This window comes from Micromys minutus, assembly GCF_963924665.1.
Source record: "Micromys minutus genome assembly, chromosome: 14".
NCBI classification, from domain to species: Eukaryota; Metazoa; Chordata; class Mammalia; order Rodentia; family Muridae; genus Micromys; species Micromys minutus.
In genome coordinates this window covers 16,171,013-16,195,176 of record NC_137983.1, presented here as the reverse complement: position 1 = coordinate 16,195,176, position 24,164 = coordinate 16,171,013, and the positions used below count along the sequence as shown (strand labels likewise).

Here is a 24,164-nt window from a genome sequence, read left to right as displayed (position 1 = left end):
AGTTCTGGTATCAGTGACTCAGCTCTGTCTTTGTGGGATCAGGTGTGGGAGCTCTTGTGAGGCTGTTGTGGTAGCTCAGCCCTGTGCCCCCAGGTCCTGAGTACTACTGGCAGGGACATGGCTCTTTCTCTAGGCCAAAATAGACCCTTTTCCAGATAGCACAGTACGTTCTGCTTTCTGAGAACTCCCAATGTGCTCTTTCTGGGCCCACATGCCAGGCTCCCCTCTGGTCCAGGTGTAAGAGGGCCTGTACAGTTGAACTTCAAGCACTGCCCTTCCTGGGTAGACCCAGATTCCCACTGACAAGGGCCTGTGCCTTACTGTGGGCCTGTGTGTCTAGTCTGTGAGCTTGGGCTTTCCGGGCAGATACCTAGTCCCTCTTCCAGGGTTCCAGCCTTACCGTGGGCCACAGGGGTTCATTTTCTGCATGCTCTGCCCAGCCCTCTCCACACTCTGGTCACTCACAGCACATTCTCACCTGGCCTATGTCCCTGGATCTCTGCTATTCCAGATGGCAAAGGGTCCAAGTGTTTGTGTTTGGTCCTCAAACATGGGCTTTCCAGGCAGATCCTTGGGTTCCCTATGCCAGAAGTTAGGCCCCACTGTCCTGCTTATTTTACATATTTAACACTTCTGTGTTTTAGTGCTGGAACCTAAACCTAAGTCGTCACACAAAGCAAGCACCACCCTACTGTTCTTAGTTAATTTGCACCTTGAGGCCATGCCTGGTTTTCTCTTCTTGTCATATATTTCTAAGTAAATGCTTTTATCAGATTTAGGAGCTTATGACACATTATGGTGACTCTAAGAAAGGACCAGCAAAATCAGTTTTGTTTCCTGCAGGGTCATCTTGGCAGTTATCCAGCTGTTCCATTGAAAAATCTCACTTACAAATTAGCCTCATCTCTCTGAAGACTTTAGTCATGGAAGCAAGTGGAAGGGGAGGGAGTAAGGGGATAACATTTGAAATATAAATACAGAGAATTGCCAATAAAATAATTAAAAAATGCCTAAGTGGTCCTTGAGTTTAAGGATGGTGTCATTTTCTGTTTTCTAGCACCTGTAAATACACTTCGGCTTCGTATGACTTTTATGTATGGTAGATACTGAATAAATATGACCCTTAGTTTCTCATGGACTCCCGGGCTATAACCATCTAAATGGTTTCAGCTCAGCCTTCTTGGATCAGCTGTGTTTAAGTGAAACTTTAGCTTGTACATACACATAAACAAACACATGCTAGCTATTGTTAATCATTACTGCTTGTTACAATTTCACTTTATTGTCCTCTCTTGTTACTGTTGTCACAGCTAAAGCAACGACAGAAAGTATAATTTGTTTATAAGTTCAGCTACCCAAGATGATCCTATTTCTTGATTTGAACACCAAAACCAATACTGACATTTGAAACATTATACTGAATATTTTCATCTTGAAGAAAAGTACTTACTCAGTGCACGTGTGTAAAAGTAATTTTTCAGTACGAATATAACTCATTAGGTCAAGGACAGGGTAAACAGTATCTACAGTCCAGTTTGAGTTACTGATACATCCTGGCAAAATAAAACCAAATGAGATGTATTTTAAATTAGGGTCAAGTTTTGTCCATCCAATTGTAAAAATCATATAATCAACTCTTTGTCGGTTAATCATAAGTTTGTACTTTGTATCACAAAGTATTCATCCATTCATTGTGTCTAGGTCTTCCCATAATATAAAATCAGGAGATAGATCATGTTCTACATCAGTATTCTCTCTCCTTGTGAAGTTTGGGATGACTTGTATTTGATCTTCAGGCAGCTTATCAAGGTGTATGAAAATACCAAATGAACATGTCAATCTAAAATCCAAACTACCAACTAGAAACTTACCTCTGACAAAGTCAATCCCGATAGGAAGAGCCTTTTCAGGTTCCTGACTTAGTAAATAATACTTTATGGTTTCAAATATATTGCCATCTGCTTGGGCTGTTTCAGCCAACTGAATGCATTCTTCTGCTGGGGGTAGATTGCACTGAGAAATAATTTGTTGAAAGACAATGTTACTAAGATTTACATGGATCAAAGCCATAGTACAAATGCAAATTATTGCTATGTTCTCTGTCTGTTTCACTTATTAAAGTTGTCTCAAATATATTTGAATGAAAATTTTTATAAATAAAATTATTTATGGAAGTACCTTTAAGATCATAGAATGAAGGTGAGGTCATTAGCTAATTAGGTAATTTTCACCACACAAATATTTAATAAACACATAGAACTTAATTTTGTGATCATAATGCTGTGACCAGTACTTATTAAAGCAGCTCAGCAAAAGCAAATATAGAACAAAACTGTCCACAATGAAGTCAGCTGTTCTAGAGTAAATATATAACACAGACACTGTCAAAACTACATTAAATGTAACAATGTAACAACTTCAAGACTATATCATCATCATACATTCTCTTATTCTACAGTTGAAATCAGCCTTCCAGGCAAAAGAACTCCACTCCAAAAAGGCTAAACCTATGTAAGTTCTAAAGCTTGACAGTTTAAAATGCACAGTGTGGAAAGTTTGGGTGTCCAAAATTCATTATTAGAAAATGAAAAACAATGCTCATCAATATAATAAATAGGCATCTCTGTAAAAATAGAAATTATGTCCTCTTAGTGAAGATATTTTTCCAGTATACAGATTAGATGAATTACTATGTATATAACTTAAAATGTATGTAAAATACACATGATTATTGAAGATAAAAAATGAAAGCGGCACCCATAAAATCTCAACAATACTGCTACCTAACTAAGATCTGAACAATTCCAACAACAGTTCAATATAGATGGGTGAAATCGCACAGGGGCCCATGATGAGATCAAGAGCTACAAGCAATTAAGAGCTGCTAGAATGTGAATAACCAGCCTTCCCCAGCAAGGAGACAAGGACTGGTTTGTCAGTACTGACAATCATAAAGATGAATATACATGTAGGCAGCACTGAACAGACTTTACAGGTTGTGTTTATATGTTTATTCCTCTATATGTATTTGGAACAACAACTGTTAAAAACAGAAAGCTGTGAATTTGGAAAGGAGATATTATGAGAGGAGTAGGCTTGAGAAAATGAAGTAATATTTTAAATAAAATTTTAGAATACTGAAGCATTCTCCTAAGCAGTTAATAGATTAATGCTTTTAAATGTATTTAGTAAAGTAGTTATTTCATAGTTTCACATTTCTTATGGTTTAAAAATTAAGTAGACTGGAATCCATCCCATATGCAGCCACCAAACCCAATCACTATTGCTGATGCCAATAGTACTTGCTGACAGGAGCCTGATATGGATGTCTCCTGAAAGACTCTGCCAAAGCCTTACTGATACAGTTCTAACTTGTACACAAACCCCAGATAGAAAGTAGAACTGTAAAAAGGAGTATGGGTTGGTTAGACACTTTGGAGTTGAAATTCTCATTTCATCTTTAACTTGGGCAGATTCTTTACTTTGGTGGGCTACTTTTCTTTGTAAAATTTGGGCTTGCAACTAGAATAAACAATAAACATTCTTTCTTTTGTTTATTTCTCTTGTTGAATCTTCAGGAATCCCCAAAAGGATACATGATTATTTAATTTTGGGCATGAGTTTCTACTTAAATAAACCCCAAATTACTAGAATCATCGCATCTTATTCCAGGCTAGACTTACTAATACACTGCCAGCTACCTTTCTGTGAAGGTCATTTATTTCTTCAGTGCAGCCAGGGTAGAAGGCACAGAGTTTTACTAAATGCACTTCGCTATCAGGAGTCATCAGGAGAAGATCGGCTGCCAAGTTCCTGTTTGTGTAACAAAGGGGAAAACTCCATTGAGTAAATGATCCAAAAATAGACCCACAGACGTTTCAGAAGAAGGCAACACACTCTACCACGCTGGCTTCCCTTCCTACAGTGCTTATTCAGTTATGTGTATCACACCATTGCAAGTATGGGTTGCAGAAAGCACAGTGCCAAGTCTGCGTAACTTAAATTCCCAGACTATGGCACTCAATTTTAATTATCACCAGAGAAGAACCGTCTACCAGATCAAGCAGTCATAGTTAGGATTTTGGAGAAAAATCACAAAGTAGCGCGAAGGCTTCACCTCTTTGCCATTCTTCTCATCAGAAGGGAGTCCTGTGAGCCTGCACTCTGACATTAACAGCGTAGCAGACATTACCTGCTTCAACTCTTTGGTCTAGTGTTCTGCTTCTTTTTTCTTTAAAGTTTAGGAGGAAATTGAAAAAAGAAATACAGTTTTTAAATGTTTTAAAGGCTTGAAAGTAGTGTAATAAATTGCTTACAAGAATAAATTGACAGGGACTTAACATTGTGCACAAAGATGTAAGAAAGAATCTGTTTGCAAAGCAGTAGGTAAAAACTTCGTCTCATGCATTATAACTCAGAAAACACTAAATTTCAAGTGGCTCTAGATTATATATGTATATTTGGTGTGTCTTTAGAATGAACAATATATTAAAGGATATTTGTAGTGCTATAAGCTGAGGGTTCATAAATTAGCTTTACACGGTGGTGTTTAATCATTTATATGATCATCAAACTTTTAAAATATAAGAAAAGCTTTCAAAAAAATAAAGAATAGGTATATAGGTCACTTGCAACCAGTATACAAGCCAGCTACCTCAACACCCCTCCAAAACAGAACAGTAGTGATTTGAGTTAAGCTTATATTGAAGTTTTTTAGAATTAAAGATAATTTTAGAGGTGTTTTACAAAATGTGTGTGTGTGTGCATGTACGTGTGTATGTGTCTGCATGCGAGCATATTCCTGCCATGGGATTAAACTGGGTCATCATATTTATGCAAGCATTTTTATTTGCTTAGTCACATTCCCACTTCTAATAATATTATTTATTTATTTATTTATTTATTTATTTATTTATTTAAAGACTGTTTTCCCCCCCTAGGTATATTTATTTTATTTATGTGAGCACACTGTGGCTGTTTTCAGACACACCAGAAGAGGGCATCACATCCCATTACAGATGGTTGTGAGCTACAATGTAGTTGCTGGCAATTGAACTCAGGACCTCTGGAAGAGTAGTCAGTGCTCTTAACAGATGAGCCATCTCTCCAGCCCCTGATAATATTTTAATTAATTAAATAAATAAATTTATAAATTAATGACATTCAAAGTACAGAATTACATTCTGATTTTTTCTTTGAAAACAACTATACTAAAACTATATAAAAACTTTCAACAACTGCAAATAAAACCTGATTTTCCCCCACAAACTATATATCATGATATAGAAAAAATTTACTTAGGGTTGCTGATTATATTCATTGTTTATTTCACCGTTTCTTTAAAATTGAGTACATTATTGTGTACTCAATAACAAACATAGGCCACCTAAACCATTTCAACTGAAATTTCATTACTACAATGTGCTTTAAGTTGCTTAGCACAGTTAGTTAACTTTTAGAATTGTACAAAGCCATAGTTAATAAACCATTTTTCTATACAACTTTAAGTATAAAGCCATATAGTTAAGCTATAAAATTGATCTTTATTGTTGTATGGTTAGGCTTTTATTTGTTATATGCTATATATAACTTAAACATATACAAATTGGAATGCTGCAAAAACAAATAGTTTGTGGGTAGTCTTAACTAAGATTGCGGGAAGTTTTAAAGTGACATGTTAGTAAGAACAAAACTGGACAATACCTGTACACAACAGATGGGAAGCTGGAGGGAAGAGACTGGATGTGAATATCAGACAAACATTATACATACCAAGAGGCAAAACTGCACTGGTAAATGCAAGTAAGACACATAGATCATTTAACTGTTGTCATTTACGAAATAAGGATTAGCTTCTTTAAACTAGATAATTATTACTTTTTAATCGGTCGGATTCTAATAGCTATATATCATGGTTAGCTGACTATTTTCTGGAACTTGAACTTTATCCTGGTCTCTGGCTATGGAAAGGAAGTACACCTGGGGAGGAGTAGTCAGGTGAGGGGAGTGTGATTTTGTTAGAAGGAAGGAAGACATATATTAGCTGACTGAAATGATTTAAACATGTGGGTAAAACAATAACAATTAGCGATTAGCAACCATTTCATCTTTACTTTCTTCATTTTTTAAATACATAAAGTATTTTTCTTTTACTTTTTGAAATTAGAATTACAATACAATCCTTTCATGTATTCCTTCCTTCTCTCAAACTCATGCCTTTTTTTTTGTTTCTTGTTACACATATACATATACATTTCTAAATTCATGACTACAACCATCTCAGTACACATAAGGTTACATGTTTATATACATATATACACATACAGATACACACATATGTATATATACATACATACATAAATATACACATATGTACACATATATCCACAAATGTATATATGTGGGGGTCATCTGAAACACTCAGAGGACAGTTAATATTAGAAATATTTGAGTCTATCATAGGGTACCACAATATTTTGTTAGTGGAGAGTGCTCCTAAATCACTATAAGAAATCAGTCAACTCTGAATAAGGATAATAATAGTTTACTACCAAATTCCAGGATCCGGAAAAGAATAGAACATTTTCAATGAGGCAGTGATACACTTTAGTAGTAAAGGGCACAAACTTTATCGCTACGGTGATACGGTGAAACTTTGAATTATGATTCACTGAGGCATCTGGCAAAGCATCTGCTTCACAGGACCCAGTAGTCCATGATATGTAAACTATTTAAACTATGGCTTGACACTCAGTAAGAAGTTTAAACTTATTATCTGCATCCAAACCACCACCACCACCACTGCCACCACCACCGCCACCACCACCACCATCACCATCACCACCACCACCATCCTCATCACCATCGCATGCTGCGGTCACCAGCAAAACTCCATCCTCCCAGTTTGTTTATATGAAGTGTGGACTAGGAGGAGGGCAAGATCTTCATTAAAAAATTTAGATCCTTCGCAGAACTTATGTATTTCGGGGAAAGATAAATCCAATTCTGAAGATTTATATTTAATTTTCAATTTTATATGACAGTTTGTGTTTAAATGTAAGTATGTGTACCTTGTATATACAGATGTTCACAAAGACCAGAAGGGGGCATTGGAACTGGAGTAAGAGGTAGTTGTAAGCTTCCTGACATGTGAGTTGGGAACTGAACCCAGGTCCTCTGTAAGAGGAACAAGTTCTCTTAACTGCTGGGCCATCTCTCTAATCAAAACATCTCTCAAAACAAAACAAAACAAAACAGCAAAACACTCTGTGGTCAGCTTTTAATAATTAGCTACTAAAAGTGTCCACACAATCACAGATCGCCTGCCCGTAAGAATCTGGTGATAGAGAACTGAGTAAGAAAGAGTGAGGCTTAGATTTCCATTTAACGCCCTGGGTGATCTACCTCTTCAAATACAGAGTTTGAACAAGGACTTCTCTAAGATTTCAGTCAGAGTAATCTTGTTTCTTGGCCTTACAGTAAGACAAAAGATATGACAAAAAGAGGAGGAGATGTGAAACACATTAGGTAAGAACCAGTGGTCCTGATAATATTGAAAAATATACATGAACCACTACAAAATTACAACCAGTCTACCTCAGAAAGGGTCAGGATAGATTTCCTTACCCTGCCACACTTTTCACAATGATATCTCAAATACACACACACACACACACACACACACACACACACACACACACACACACACACGATGCTCGACACAGATATTATAGAGAGCTATTATCACACATGCTCCGTTCTTCACCTTATCTTTTAAAAGTAGTTCATAATATTCTAAAATGCATGCCGTAACTGCAAAATTACCCTTTCAATGAAAAGTTTCTTACCACATTGGAGTCATCATGCATTTTCTTGCCAGTAACCGCATAGCATAATGCATTGCTGGGGCTGCAGCTTCTCCTAGGACAGTGCCCACTGAGACTGCCAGCTCCAGTTCGTTCCCACGGATCAGGTATGCCATAGCAAGCTTGTTCATAGGAAAAGAGCTCCTTCAGTTACACAGATGCTGGGTGATCATTCTCATTCAAGCTCATAAGCATATAAACTAACATTACCCTAGGTACTGATTTTTCTTCAATATATCCACTACAGTACTTCAATAAAGAGCCTATGCAAAAATACTTTTCAATTTTCAGGTGGAAAAATTGATGCTGACTATGGGACATAAAACGAGTGACGCGACTTAGAATTTAAAATGTTATAATTAATTTTCTGTCATGCTAGTTTTGGAACCCAAGACTTCATGCATGCTAAGCAAGTGTTTTGCCAATGAGCTATGCTACCAAGTCTTTTTGCTCCTATAGTCCAGAATCCAGAACCTGCCATTTAGTCTCCATCACAGGAAAACGCGAAACCTTAAAAGTTCCTTATAGGTCATACAACAGTGCTAAATTATTGCCTATGTTGTTGAAATATATATCTGGTTAAAAACATAGATAAAACATGAAAGCACAAAGTAGCCAGTATGTATGAGTGAAAATTCACCAAGAGACTTAGAGGCATTCGGCACCAGATGCCGTCTGATCTCCCCCCACCAAACACCACAGTACGTCTGAGAGCTTTTCATCTATTTGCATCACTTTGAAATATGGTACCTCAATATCATCTACAGCGAGATGGCAGCACGCAGCCAGCACTGCTCGGCCGTCCTGAAAATACCACTCTGCCAGCTCATTTATGACGTTATGTAACAGTCTAGAAAGAAAAAGAAAAAAGAATTCAATATTAACTTAGTAATTCTATCATAAATGCGAATTAACACAATTTGAAAGAGAGCATAGAGTTCATTTTATCCCCTTGCTTTAGATTAAAAGCCAATTTAAGGTTTTAGTCAGCAGATCGGTATTCAGAAAGAATGATCTAAAGCTCTTCCCTATTCATGTGTCTGTAAATGTAAACAGAAAGGCTTGTGTTATCATGTTATCCACCATGACCTTGGTGGGGATAGAATGACATGGCTCCTACCTATGTGACAGGATCAGTGGACATGGGTCTCCAGGAGTGTGGATGGCTGCCATGGGCATAAGGTTTGTTTACATAATTATGTACATATTTTCATGTTCCTCTGAAGAATGTCCTCCCTGTTAACATTAATAACTCCATGATAATCAGAGAGAGCACTCATGAGGGAAGCAAGGGTCTGGCTAATGTCTTAGCAAGCCCATAAGGATATGAAAAAGAGATTCCATCTCACACCAATCAAAATGCCTAAGATCAAAAACTTGTGACAGCAGATGTTGGTGAGGATGTGGAGAGAGAATATTTCTCCATTGATGGTGGAACTGCAAACTGGTATAACTACTCTGGAAATCAATCTAGAGGTTCCTCAGAAAGTTAGAAATAGATATACCTGAAGACCTAGCCATACCACTCTTGGGAATTCACCCAAAAGATGCCCTATCATGTCACAGAGGCATGTGTTCTACTATGTTCATAGTGGCCTTATTTGTGATAGCAAGAGGCTGGAAATAACCCAGATGTTCCACAACAGAAGAATTGATAAAGAAAATGAAGTTCATTTATACAATAAAATACTACTCAGGTATTAAGAACAAAGACATCATGAGTTTTGCAATCAAATCGATGGAACTCAAAAATATCATCCTGAGTAAGGTAACTCAGACCCATAGGCATGCATGCTATATACTCACTAAGTATATATAATAAATAGATATTAGCCAAAAAAGTAGAGAATACCCAGGACACAATGCACAGAACTCAAGGTTAACAAGCAGAAGGGCCCAAGTGAGGATACCTCAATCGCACTTGTGAAGAAGAAAACAATCATGGGGCAGGGGCAGGGGTGGGAAAGGAGACAAGGAGGGAAGAGGGGAACATGGTCAGTATTGGGGAAGGACAGGACTGAAGCCCTGAGGGAGAGCAGAAAGAATGAAAACAGGCAAGCTTGGGAGGTAGGTGGTGGTGGGGGGACCCTCTAGAATGTATCAGAGACCTAGGAAGTGAAAGACTCTCAGGACTCAAAGAGAGGGACCCTAGATGAAATACCTTACAGTGGGGAGAGGAAATTTGTAGAGTCTACCTTCAGCAGAAGACATGGAATCAAGTGGAGGGATGAGGTTGCCATCCACAGTCAAAAACTCTGACCCAGAATTAATTCTGTCTTAAAGAACTGCACTGTTAAAAATGTAGAAGGGCCCGAGGGAAAGGAAGTACAGTGATAGGCCCAGATTGGGATCCAGCTTAAGGGGAGGGCCCAAGGCTTGACACTATCACTGATTCCATGGTGTGCGTACAGACAGCCTAGTATGGCTGCCCTTTGAAAGGTCCAACAAGTAGCTGAAAGAGTCAGATGCAGATATTTACATATTTGCTTCCAACCAATTGACAGAAGCTGGTGACCCTTCTGGGTGAATTAGGAAAAACCTGAAAGAAGATGAGGAAGAGGACAATCCTATAGGAAGACCAGCAGTCTCAAAGAAGATGAACCTCACCCTCAAGAGACTTGAGGCCCCAGGGAGTAGGGAGGCCTGGTGGGGTGGGGATCGAGGCTTGGGGATATCCTCTTAGGGATGGGGTGGGGAAGAAGCAGAGATGAGGAAGGTATGGAATATGGAACAGTCAGAGGTTGGACTGGGGGGGGGGAGAGAAAAAGACTGGATTGTAAAAAAAGATTAAAGAATAAAAAGAAAGAAAGGAAGAAAGAAAAAAGAAAGGAAGAAAGAAAGGAAGAAAGAGAACTCTAAATCATGAGCTCAATATCCTCAGCTATGCAAAAAACAAGGAATCAATATGAATTATATGAGCAGCTTTATGAATCTAAAGGAACAGAGGCAACTACACTATGAGCCAATTTGAGAAATTTACTAAAGAAGGAGATAAAAATATTTAGGGAGTGGAGATCATCGAAAAATCCCACCCAGCTAAGTTTTTTGTTTGTGGTTATGAGGGCAGACAGATTCCTGAATTCAAGGCCAGGCTGGGGCATAGCTAATTTCAGTCCAGGTGTGGTAGCAATGGTAATTTGAGGCAGGATCCAACCTAGCTATCTTTTTGTCTGGGCCTAACAGAGTCAGGCAGATCTCCAAATTCCTTGGCAATGTTCAAAGAAAATGTGTGCTTTCTGTCTCCAGAGAATTAAGGGTCTGGGGTCACAGGATACCTAAGTAAATGCCTGGATTGATATGTAAAATAAAAGATCTTTATCGCCATCTGCAGGAGAGGAGCTATCCAGAGGAGTTTTTTAGGATTGTAAGAGAGAGCCACTATAAGAATTGTCTGGAGCAGAAGAAAAGAGGAAGCTGTCTGGAGATCTCCAGGGAGAAAGCAGATCAGAGAGAAAGAAAGCAAACCAGAGAAAAAGCAGGCTGCAGAGCTGTCTCCAGCAGAACATAGGACACCAGCTTGAACCCAGACTTAACTAGGAGTCATCAATTTCACCGCTCCTAGATACCCCTTCCTCAGCACCCCTCTCTTAGCCGAGGCTGATCCTTGGCATGTTGTCTCTTATTCTGCATTGGATAATTTGTAAAGAGTATATATAGGTTGGCTTTACAAAAATCAAAGCTGAAATGACAGTTTTTTTTCAAATTTTAGTCAATATCTACGATGTGCATGCACACATATTTAACATTTCAAGTTTAGAAGAAAAAAAGAAAGAACACCAGCTAAGACACATAAGGAAGCACTTGCTCAGCATTTCTCAGTTGTTTGCTAAATGGTGGGTAGCCTGAGAAATAAAACAAAACAAGCAAAACAAAACAACAACAAACCAAGAATATATTCTTGGGAAGTAACAGGAACGGATAAAAGAGCCATGGGGAAGACAGAGAAGCAAAATCATTTTCTTTTTAAAGTTGAAAGTTTAAAAAATTTTAAGTTGTAACTTTTTGCTAACAAATATTTGATTTCTTCTTTAAAAATAATAAATGGTATCCTAGGCATTGGCACTTGCAAAAAGGGGTTACCGAGAGGTCTTTGATAGTGTGTATTTTGCTTTTTACAGCAAAGCCACACCTTCCACTATATGTATTGATCTGCTTTCTTTTTTTTTTTTTTCAGTTTTTTTATTTCTCAAACTTAGAAGCAGTCTATTTTTCTTTTTTAAAAAAATTATTAGTCATTTTATTTATTTAGATTTCAAATGTTATCTCCCTTCCCAGTTTCTCTTCTGAAAATCCCCTATCCCACCCCTTTCCCTGCTCCTATGAGGGTGCTCCCCCACCCACCCACCCACCCACTCTGGTCTCCCTGCCCTGAAATTCTACTGGGCTGTGGCATCAAGCCTCCACAGGATCAAAGGCATCTCCTCCCACTGATGCCCCACAATGCCATCCTCTGCTACATATGAAGCTGGAGCCATGGGTCCCTCCATATGTATTCTTTGATTGGCGATTTAGTCCCTGGGAGCTCGTGTGTGTGTGTGTGTGTGTGTGTGTGTGTGTGTGTGTCTGGTTTGGTTAGTTGATACTGCTGTTCTTCCTGTGGGGTTACAAACCCTTTCATCTCTTTCAGTCCTTCCCCTAACTCCTCCATTCGGGTTCCTGTGTTTTCAAAACAGTTCGGTGTTCCAGTTGTTCTCCCCCTGGAAGTTATATGAGTGTGTGGAGGCTGTGTCTCCCTGCCCAACAGTTTTCATTCCTAGGGATGGATTTTTGTCATGGAAATAGAGGATAGCAATGAATACACCTGAGATTAGACATCAAGTGCTAATCATTTCACAAAAGAAGGCTGAACTAGTTCACCTTCAACACTTCTAAACAATAAACAAGCAAAAACCAGTGACATGAAACAAAGGTACATCACTCACTTATTAAAGTCTTCCTTGTGGACATCAACAGAATGTGAAGCTCCCTTTTGTGTAGAAACATGCATATTTTGCATATTTCCTTCACAGGCGGCCTAGAATACAATTGGAGTTCTAATTAATCATTAGCTAATACTGATAACCAATGTCATGTTACTTTTGGAAGATGACCACCTTACTACCCACCCGTGTGTGTGTGTGTGTGTGTGTGTGTGTGTGTGTGTGTGTGTATTTATGGTGTGCGTATGGGGTATGTGTATGTGTGTGGTGTGTGTGTGTGTGGGTGTCTGTGTTTTGTGTGTGTGTGTCTGTGCGTGTAGGGTGTGTGGGTGTGTGGGGTGTGTGGGTGTGGTGTGTGGTTTTGTGTGTGTATGTGGTGTGTGTGTGGGTGTCTGTATGTGTATGTTGTGTGTGTGTATGTGTGTGTGGGTGGTGTGTGTGTGTTGTGTGTGTGTATGTGTGTGTTGTGTGTATTTGTATGTGTGTGTGGGTGTCTCTGTGTGTGTTTGTGTGGTGTGTGTGTGTGTGTGTGTGTGTGTGTGTGGTGTGGTGTCTGTGTGTGTGTGTGTCTGTGTGTGTGTGTGTGTGTCTGGTTTGTGTGTGTGTGTTTGTGTGTGTGTATAGGTGCTTGGTCATGCAGAACAGAGCACCACGGGTGTCACCTCTTTGCTTCCACCTGATTTGAAGCTTGCTCCCTTTAGTGTCTGGGACTGCACTTTACCACACACTCTAGCTTCTACCTGATTATTTTGTCTCATCCCATCTAAGAAGTAATAGTGCTTGGATATGGACAACCACAGCAACCACAGAGCTTTGTGAGTCTCAGGGACTGAACTCAGGTTGTGGGACTTGTGTAGAAAGCACTTCTAAGACACCGAGCTATCTTGCTGGGCCCAGGCTATTGTTTTGAACAAGTTATACTTAAACTATGTTTGGTGTTTATAGCACATCTTGCAAACAACCTTAGAATGTTTTTTAAAAAAGAGAGCATTAAGTCTACTGTGAGTGTTAACATAAATTGTCAAGTAACAGTAACAAGAAATAGTTGTTCTTTAAGTGAGATATTCAGGGCTCAGAGACAGTTGCATGTCAAGACACCTTTGTTTGAGTAAGAAGTCTAGAATAAATCCAATGTGAACACACTAGGAATAATGAGGTAGAAGGCTGGGAATGTGAGCTGAGTTTAAGAGGCCATCCGTGATTGTCCATCACATGAAGCTGACCAGCATGGCTTTCTTCATTCCTCAAATCCACCCAGCAATGTATTTTCCCGACATGCTTGGGTGGCTATACCTGCGCAACAAGCAGTGCTTCTTTAAGCTGACCCCTGGACACAAAAAAATTGACGAGTTTTTCCACATCACCAGTTGCTATGCAGTATGGAATGACATCATCCTTATCTTCCTGAATTAACTGGTCAGCTCTCCTAAAGAAATAAAGACTACCTTTACTATACCAAATTTAATTAAAACATTAGTCTTAATGTTTGTCAATTGGACTGATATTTTCAAAAAACATGTCTAAACTTTTTAGGTTTTATAAAGACTTGAATTTGTAGTTTAAAAGTAGATCATGTATGGAATGCAAATAAAAGCTCTATAAAATACTCCATTGTTTTTCTTTTGAATCACTTTAAATCTGTATATCTCTAAGTATCTGTCTATGTATGTATGTATGTATGTATGTATGTATGTATGTATGTATCCATCTATTTATCATCTATCTATGCATGCACTGATCATCTACCTATCAATTTAGAGGAAAGGTTATTTGTATCCTAGTCTAGTCTTGAACTCATTATATAGCTGAGAATGATCCAGAACTTATGCTCCTTCTAGTCCCATGTCCAGAGCTCTGGGACTGCAGACATGTGCCACACGCTCAGTTTATAGTGCTCGAGATCAAGACCAGGGCTTTGTGCATTCTGGGCAAGCAATCTAACAGATATTTTCTTCAAAATGTTTTCTGCTTTGCAATCCACCTATTCATTTCTCTTCCTGTTCCATTCAACTTATTCTAACCTTGATTCATCTATTAAATACCCAAAGCTTTTGACCTTTCAACTTCCACTAAAAAAAAAAAAAATAATATGCGTGTGTGGTCCAAATCTCTTGTACGTGCTTACCTATCTTACATTGCTCTGAAGATAACAAAGGGACATTCAGCTCAAGGAGCTCAAAAAAAGCTCAGGATACTTTGTGTTACTTAATTCAAACACTCGTAAGTTTTTGTTGGTACTTTTCTTTGCTCTGAAATCTCAGTCAATGGCCAAAACATCTGTCCATTAATTTTCAACTAAAGCCCAAGAAATATTTAAGCAACCCCTTGCCTTGTTTACTAAAACCAGTTCACTTTTATGCTTAAGTATGTAAGAGCTATTGGCATTTCATTTTCTATCCCAACACTGTGTAAGGTTCCAGTGCTAAGCACGTTAGAGCTGTCTGGCTTTCTTCTTCCCCATCTCTGTGTAAGGCTGCAATGGCGCTTGTTCACAGGAGGAGGAGGAGATGCCTCGGCTGCTTTCCTATCTGCTGCTGCCCTTATTCAGTCTGCCATATTCCTCATCTTATGTGAATTTTTAAAATGGAAATTTGATCTGGTCATTCTCTACCTTGCTCAAAGTTCTTTAATGTCTTCTGTTGATCTGAGAATCAAGACAAAAAGCCTAAATGTCCATAAGGCCCAGAACAGTTAAGTCTTGCTTCCTTTTTACTCCGACTAGGCACTGGTGCCAGAGACTCAGTACTGCAAACACAGCATCTTCTAGTGTCTTTCTCTAGTGACGAGTCTTCAAACACGTTTCTAGTGCCTCCCTTTAGTTTCTCTTGATTTGTAATTGGACAAATGCAAGTCTATGCCAGGTACCTTCCTTTGCAATGCATTTGAAAGTTTCCAACATATATATTATAAGACCTACCATTAAAATATTGTATTCAAATACTAATGTGATAATGTTATAAAAGCACATCAATAAGCATGAAGGACCAAATGCTGTTTAGTTTTACCTGCTATTAACAATGAGTGAGTGACAATACCTTGGTCCTAAATGACTTCATTTAAGTTTATATTAATGCAAAGCACTGTTTTATGTAGTTACTACTAATTTGAATTTATTAAGCATTTATGGGAATAGTATCCTTCCTAAGTTTGATTTGTCATACAAAAGGATATGGCACTCTCGAAGCTGAAGGCTCAAACTCACCCGTTTTCTGGAAGTCAGGATATTAGGTAACAGTCTACTATACCATGGCAAACTGTACATGACCTTCTAGCTTTCATGTTTAGCCTTTATTAATTTTAACTTACATGCATGATAAGCAACAGACGTTTTCTTAAACCATGTTTCAAAAGAAAAAATACTCTCACATTTCTCTTTATAATATCAAAAGGAAGATAATGCTCCTGAATAGAACTCTACAGTCTTAGCACAGGGATTAGCAAGTGCCAAGTAAAAACCAGTTGCTGACTGGAGGGTTAGATAGACTGTGTTCTGAATAAAAGTGTTCTGAAAAGGATACATTTAACTCATAACACGTGGGACCTTCAAGTGCAAACTTATATTGAATTACAATCTTTCCCTAATACCTTACTAAGTTAACAGGGGATTATACCCTATACTAAGGTAAGCCTAAACTCCAGTATCCGTACACTTTTAAAGGCAAAAAAATGTATGTGGCCAACACGACACAGTGGATAAAGCAAGTGAGAGCAGTTATATGTTGTTAGCTAGCAAATGCTGAAGATTGCTGAGGCCACCAGAACAATCTCCCTCAGAACCTTCAGTGTTAAAGCAACTCTGCCGATAGGCTGATCGGATGTTTGACCTCAACAATTGTGAAATAATAACCCAACTTGTGACAATTATACATTGAGTAATTTGCTGGTCTTTGGGATTTGTTTTTTTCATAAATAAGGAGAAACTTTCTCGTAATGTATTCATAAGCAACCAGGATAAACAGAATACCCTCATGCTTTGGAACCAATTCATCTAATTATTACAGCTACATATACAAAATAATTTTATCATTTAATATAACATAGATATAAGAAATATTACAATGCTGCTATATTTATGTATTCTTTCTACGTCAATAGATAACTTTAACCCCTTCCTTTGGACATGGACTCTTGGCTTTACCTCTGCATTAACTTTCTCCAGTATTTCACAGAGACACCGGGAGCAACTGATAGGGCTCTGTCCCACTAAAGTTGAACAAAGAACAGAAATATACATATTTAGATAGCATTACATAATTCTAAGCAGACCTCTTAGAGATTTGTGTTAGTAATTAACAATTTTTAAAATTGTCAAATTATCAGGAGTATAATTGTCAACTATTCAGTATAGTCCAAATGGAATAAATACCAACTTATTGCAAAATAAAATAAACTAAATTGTATTATTTCTGGGAAAATCTAATTATAAACTTGGAAAGAAAATCAGGTTTTTGTTGAATAAATGCCCAAATTCTATCGTATTATCTATTGTATAAATTTTGTTTTACCATTATCACTTTCTTTAAAATGAAAGCCTGTCATATTTTGTACCTTGGACAGCATTTGAAGAAGCATATTATTAAATCAAAGCTGATTATTATTGTTACTTTAAATATGGGTTTGAGCTCTAAGAAAGTAGTGGAAGAGAAAAGATTTTAAAATATCAATGCATAATTAAAAACTTCATCTTACATAATCTTTTCCAAAACACTGGAACTTATAAGATTAAGACTACAAGACTGAGAGCGGAGCCTGGCACATCTGCCACCCAGAATGGCGGCTCGTAGAGGCTGAGCAACTGGTGGGTGGGAGACCTGGGCTGCCAGGGAGCAGAGAGATCTCTGCGGAGTGCACACGGAAAGTGCACCCCCTCTCTTGCACTGCCCTGCCCTGCCCGATCCAGCGACCAGGAACAGAAATTTCGAACTTCTGTTTCCACCCGGTGGCGACTTCAGGACACAGAGCGGAGCCTGGCCCATCTGCCACCCGGAACGGCAGCACGTAAAGGCTGAACAACTGGTGAGTGGGAGACCTAGGCTGCTGGGGAGCGGAGGGATTTCTGCAGAGTGCACACGGAAAGTGCACCCCCTGCCTTGACCTGCCCTGTCCTGCCCTATCCAGTGACCTGGAACAGAACTTAGGAACTTCTGTTTCCACACGGAGGCGACTTCAGGACACAGAGTGGAGCCTGGCCCATCTGCCACCCGGAAGGGCGGCTTGTAGAGGCTGAGCAACTGGTGGATCAGAGACCTGGGATGCCAGGGAGGAGAGAGATCCCTGCAGATTGCACACGGAAAGTGCACACCCTGCCTTGCCCTGCCCCGCCCTGTCTGATCCAGTGACCAGGAATAGAACTTTGGAACTTCTGTTCCCACCGGGTGACTCTGAGGCATAGAACAGGGCTCAACCCATCTGCCACCTGGACCAGTGGAGATCCAGGGACACAGACCAGATACAAGGGAAAGACAAGAACATATCACTGACAACAAAATGGCAAGAGGAAAGTGAAAGAGTATATCCCAAGGAAACCAAGACAACCTGGCAACACCAGAACCCAGCTCTCCCATAACAGAAAACATCAGAATTCCAAACACTCCAGAAAAGGAAGACACAGACCTGAAATCACACCTCAAGATGCTGATAGAGATACTTAAACAAGAACAGGAGGAAAAGCAAAAAAGATTCAGAAGCTTTTAAAGAGGAAACAAGAAAAACACTCAAAAAACTCAAAGAACTAGAGGAAAACAGAATCAAAGAGATGAAGGAATGGAAGAGGGAATTTAAAACGGAAATTGACACAATATAGAAAACACAAAAAGAGATAACACTAGAGGTAGAACACCTAAAAAAGGAATCAGGAATCACAGAAGCAAGCATTTCCAATAGATTACAAGAGATGGAAGAGAGAATCTTGGGGGCAGAAGACAACATTGTAAAAATAGACAAAACAGCCAGAGAAGATGCAAAAAACAAAAAGCTCCTAACCCAAAATGTCCAGGAAATCCAGGACACAATGAGAAGACCGAACCTAAGGATAATAGGAATAGAAGAGGGAGAAGAGTATCAACTAAGAGGCACAGTAAATATCTTCAACAAAATCGTAGAAGAAAACTTCCCTACCCTCAAGAATGAGATGACCATGAGCATAAAAGAATCCTTCAGAACTCCAAATAGGTTGGACCAGAAAAGAAATACCTCCCGACACATAATAGTTAAAACATCAAGTGTCCAAAGCAAAGAAAGAATACTAAAAGTAGTAAGGGAAAAAGGTCAGGTAACATATAAAGGCATGCCAATTAGACTCACAACCGATTTATCAACAGAGACTATGAAAGCTAGAAGAGCCTGGACAGGCATCATGCACACCCTAAGAGAACACAAGTGCCAGCCCAAGCTGCTATACCCAGCAAAACTATCAATCACCATAGATGGAGAGATGAAGATATTTCAAGACAAATCAAAATTTACACAATATCTGACCACAAACCCAGCACTACAACGAATTATAGGAGGAAAACCCAATACAATGAGGGAAAATACAGCCTAGTAAAAACAAGAAAACTCCTAAGCAAGAAAAATAAAAGAAGAAAAAGACACAGACACAACTCAACCCACAAAAGCAATAATGGCAGGAAACAGAAACAACTATTCCTTGATATCTATTAACATAAATGGACTCAACTCCCCAATAAAGAGACACAGGCTATCAGACTGGATACATAAACAAAATCCAGCATTTTGGTGCATACAGGAAACTCATCTCAGAGACAAAGACAGACACTATCTCATAGTTAAAGGGTGGGAAAAAAACTTCCAAGCAAACAGCTCCAAGAAGCAAGCTGGAGTGGCTATTCTAATATTGAACAAAGTAAATTTCCAACCAAGAGTTATCAAAAAAGATAAGGAAGGACACTTTTTACTCATTACCGGGGAAACCGGTCAGGAGAAACTCTCAATCCTTAACATATATGCTCCAAATAAAAAAGCACCCACATTCATAAAAAAAATCCTACTAAAGCTCAAAAAATATATTTCACCTTACACAATAATAGTGGGAGACTTTAATACCCCACTGTCACCAATGGACAGATCATGGAAACAGAAACTGAACAAGGACACTGCAAAACAAGCAGAGACTTTGAACCAACTAGAATTAATAGATATATACAGAACATATTATCCTAAAGTAAAAGAATACACCTTTTTCTCAGCACCCCATGGCACCTTCTCGAAAATTGACCACATAATTGGACACAGAGCGAGCCTCCATCGATATAAGAAGATTGCAATACTCCCATGCACCCTCTCAGATCACCATGGTCTACGGCTGGTCTTTAACAACAACAAAGACAACAAAAAGCCCACATACACATGGAAACTAAAAAACGCTCTCTTAAACGATAGCAGGGTCAAAGAAGAAATAAGAAAAGGAATTAAGGATTTTCTGGAATTCAACGAAAACGAAAACACAACATACCCAAACCTATGGGATGCAATGAAAGCAGTACTGAGAGGAAAACTCATAGCCCTGGGTGCTTCCAAAAAGAAGCTGGAGAGAGCTTAAATCAGCAACCTGAAAGAACAGCTAAAAGCCCTAGAACAGAAGGAAGCAGATATACCCAAAAAGAGTAGATGGCAGAAATAATCAAAATTAGGGCAGAAATAGACCAAATAGAATCAAAAAGAACCATTGAAAAAATCAACAATCCAAAATTTGGCTCTTTGAGAAAATCAACAAGATTGATAAACCCCTAGCAAGACTAACTTGAGGGCTGAGAGAGAGCATACAAATTAACAACATCAGAAAGGAAAGTGGGGACATAACAACTGAAACTGAGGAAATTCAAGAAATCATCAGATCCTACTACAAAAACTTATACTCCACAAAATTGGAAAATCTGGAGGAAATGGATGAATTCCTAGACAGATACAAGATCCCAAAGTTAAACCAGGACCAAGTAAACCATCTAAATAACCCTATAACACCTAATGAAATAGAAGAAGTCATCAAAAGTCTCCCAACCAAAAAAAGCCCAGGTGCAGACGGGTTCAGTGCAGAATTTTATCAGACATTTATTGGGGATATAACACCAATATTCGCCAAACTATTCCAAAAGATAGAATCAGATGGAATATTACCCAACTCATTTTTTGAGGCTACAATAACCCTCGTACCTAAGCCACACAAAGACCCTACAAGAAAAGAGAACTTCAGACCAATCTCACTTATGAACATTGATGCAAAAATACTCAACAAAATCCTTGCAAACCGAATCCAAGAACACATTAAAACGATCATTAATCATGACCAAGTAGGATTCATCCCTGGGATGCAGGGATGATTTAATATAAGGAAATCCATCAATGAAATCCACCATATAAACAAACTCAAAGATCAAAATCACATGGTCATCTCTCAAGATGCTGAGAAAGCATTTGACAAAATCCAACACCCCTTCATGTTAAAAGTCCTGGAAAGAACAGGAATCCAAGGTCCATACCTAAACATAATAAAAGCAATATACAGCAAACCAACAGCCAACATCAAACTTTATGGTGAGAAACTTGAAGCAATCCCACTAAAATCAGGGACTCGACAAGGCTGACCACTCTCCCCCTACCTATTCAACATAGTACTGGAAATCCTGGCTGGAGAAATTAGACAGCAAAAGGAGATCAAGGGGATACAAATCGGAAAGGAAGAGATAAAAACATAACTCTTTGCCAATGACATGATAGTGTACTTGAGTGACCCCAAAAATTCCACCAGAGAACTTCTACAGCTGATAAACAAGTTCAGCAAAGTGGCTGGATACAAAATTAACTCAAACAAATCAGTAGCCTTCCTATACTCAAAGGACAAACATGTGGAGAAAGAAATTAGGGAAAAGGTACCCTTCACAATCGTCACAAAAACTATGAAATACCTTGATGTGACTCTAACTAAGCAAGTGAAGGACCTGTACGACAAGAACTTCAAACCTCAAAAGAAAGAAATTGAGGAGGATCTCAGAAAATGAAAAGATCTCCCATGCTCATGGATTGGAAAGATCAACATCTTAAAAGTGGCCATCCTACCAAAAGCAATCTATAGATTCAATGCAATCCCCATCAAAATTCCAACCCAGTTCTTCATGGAACTGGAAAGATCAATGTGCAATTTCATATGGAATAACAAAAGACCTCGAATAGCGAAATCCATCCTCAACAACAAAAAAACACCTGCTGGAATCACTATCCCTGACCTCAAGCTATATTACAAGGCAATAGTGTTGAAAACTGCATGGTACTGGTACAGAAATAGGCATATGGATCAATGGAATAGAGTAGAAGATCCAGAAATGAGCCCTCATGTATATGGTCATCTGATTTTTGACAAAGGAGCAGTAAACATTCAATGGAAAAAAGACAGCCTATTCAACAAATGGTGCTGGTCCAACTGGCACTCAGCATGCAAAAGAATGAAAATAGACCCTTTCTTATCTCCTTGTACAAAGCTCAAGTGTAAGTGGATCAAAGATCTCCACATTAAACCAGATACACTTAAACTATTAGATGAGAAAGTAGGGAAAACCTTAGAACACATAGTCACAGGAGAAAATTTCCTGAACAAAACACCAATGGCTCAAGCTCTAAGGTCAAAGATTAACAAATGGGACTTAATGAGATTGCAAAGTTTCTGTAAGGCTAAGGACATTGTCAAGAAAACAAAACGGCAACCAACAGAATGGGAAAAGATCTTTACCAACACCACATCAGATAGAGGCCTAATATTCAAGGTATACAAAGAACTTAAAAAGCTAGACACCAGAGAATCAAACAACCCTATGAAAAAATGGGGTACAGAGCTAAACAAAAAATGGCTGCGAAACATCTGAGGAAGTGCTTGACATCCTTAGCCATCAGGGAAATGCAAATCAAAACAACCCTGAGATTCCACCTAACACAAGTCAGATTGGCCAAGATCCAAAAATCAGATGACAGCAGATGCTTGAGAGGCTGGAGAAAGGGGAACACTTCTCCACTCTTGTTGGGGTTGCAAACTAATACAACCACTCTGGAAATCAGTCTGGCGATACCTCAGAAAATTGGATATAGTACTACCTTAAGACCCAGCTATTCCACTTCTGGGCATATACCCCAGAGACACTTTAATACACAACAAAGATATATGCACCACAATGTTCATAGCGGCTCTATTTATAATAGCCAGAAGCTGGAAAGAACCCAGATGCCCTTCAGAAGATGAATGGATACAAAAATTGTGGTACATTTACACAATGGAATACTACTCAGCCACCAGAAACAATGACTTGACCAAATTCTTAAGAAAATGGCTGCATCTAGAGAATATCATCCTGAGTGAGATAACCCAGTCACAAAAGAACAGACATAATATGCAGTCACTGATATTGGGATGCTAACCCCAGAGGCTTGCACTCCCCCAGAAACAACTCACAGACTGTATGAAGTCCAAGAAATAAAGAAAAGAAAAAAAAATATTTACAAAACAAGAAGACTTTGACTATTTCCATGTTGTGTTTTCTTTGCATGTACTTTAAGCTCATGGTAACTATTCGGTTTTCAATGCATACTGTCAAGCCCTTGAAAAAATCAAGTACTGAGTAAAAAATATATTCACATAGTTTTGTGTAAAAATTATTTTAATATCTGAAAAAACAGTACTGACAAAAATGCATAATTTTAAGCAAAAAATGTTTAAAATCTGTACATTTATCTTTGTTTTGTAAAATAAAGTCGTTTAAAAAAAAGACTACAAGACTGGTAATTAACAATAGTCAGGTAAATTTTAAATAAATAATAATTTATTTTTATTTGTGTGTATACATTTTCATGTATGTTGGTATGTATGATATGCTAAATTTTGAATGAATCATGTTTTTAAAACTGCATATTTAAATCATATTACTAAAAAGGTACTTTAAATATGATTTTACTTTTTAAAATGTCTTTATTTTAGGAAGAATGGAAAAATAAAAGTTAAAATGTAGATGAATTTTGAGTTCACTAAGTGGTTTCAAAAAAAAAAAAAAAAGTCTTGTAAGTTCAAAGGTCAAATGCTCCCCTGAACCCTTTGCATTAAGCTGCTGTAGTGGAACTTGATGGTGATGATGAGGACTTATTAGTGCTCAGAGTGTTGAAGAATTCAGGAATTCTGGGAATTGTCAAGCTCACCAGAGCACCATACAGAGCCCAGCAGAACAACCATACAGCTTCATAAACAGATTCCCACCTGAGAATGTGTTAAGGGAGTGTAAGATTACATATTACAAACAGAAGCAAACCTTCAGGAAGAATGATACCATTATCCCCCAATTTACTGACCCATTTGTCATCCTGACTTTTAAGGCTTTATTGAAAA

At 38.3% G+C, this 24,164-nt stretch overlaps 1 protein-coding gene across 6 annotated transcripts in view; it reads right to left on the bottom strand.

Annotated features, from left to right (window-relative positions):
• The window catches only part of WDR17 (WD repeat domain 17), a gene marked incomplete at both ends in the record, with an annotated part of 79,030 nt that overhangs the window by 10,927 nt on the left and 43,939 nt on the right, over positions 1 to 24,164 (bottom strand). For 2 of the 6 annotated variants that reach the window (XM_080928900.1, XM_080928902.1), the window contains 9 exons: positions 1,451 to 1,553; positions 1,872 to 2,013; positions 3,702 to 3,813; positions 5,704 to 5,724; positions 7,848 to 7,987; positions 8,616 to 8,715; positions 12,788 to 12,879; positions 14,078 to 14,210; positions 16,923 to 16,987. In XM_080928900.1, coding sequence (XP_080785026.1) covers positions 1,451 to 1,553; positions 1,872 to 2,013; positions 3,702 to 3,813; positions 5,704 to 5,724; positions 7,848 to 7,987; positions 8,616 to 8,715; positions 12,788 to 12,879; positions 14,078 to 14,210; positions 16,923 to 16,987 — 908 coding nt within the window. Of the gene's footprint in view, positions 1 to 1,450; positions 1,554 to 1,871; positions 2,014 to 3,701; positions 3,838 to 5,703; positions 5,725 to 7,847; positions 7,988 to 8,615; positions 8,716 to 12,787; positions 12,880 to 14,077; positions 14,211 to 16,922; positions 16,988 to 24,164 lie in introns of all 6 variants that reach the window. The other 4 variants (XM_080928901.1, XM_080928903.1, XM_080928898.1 and 1 more) reach the window with 3 other exon arrangements.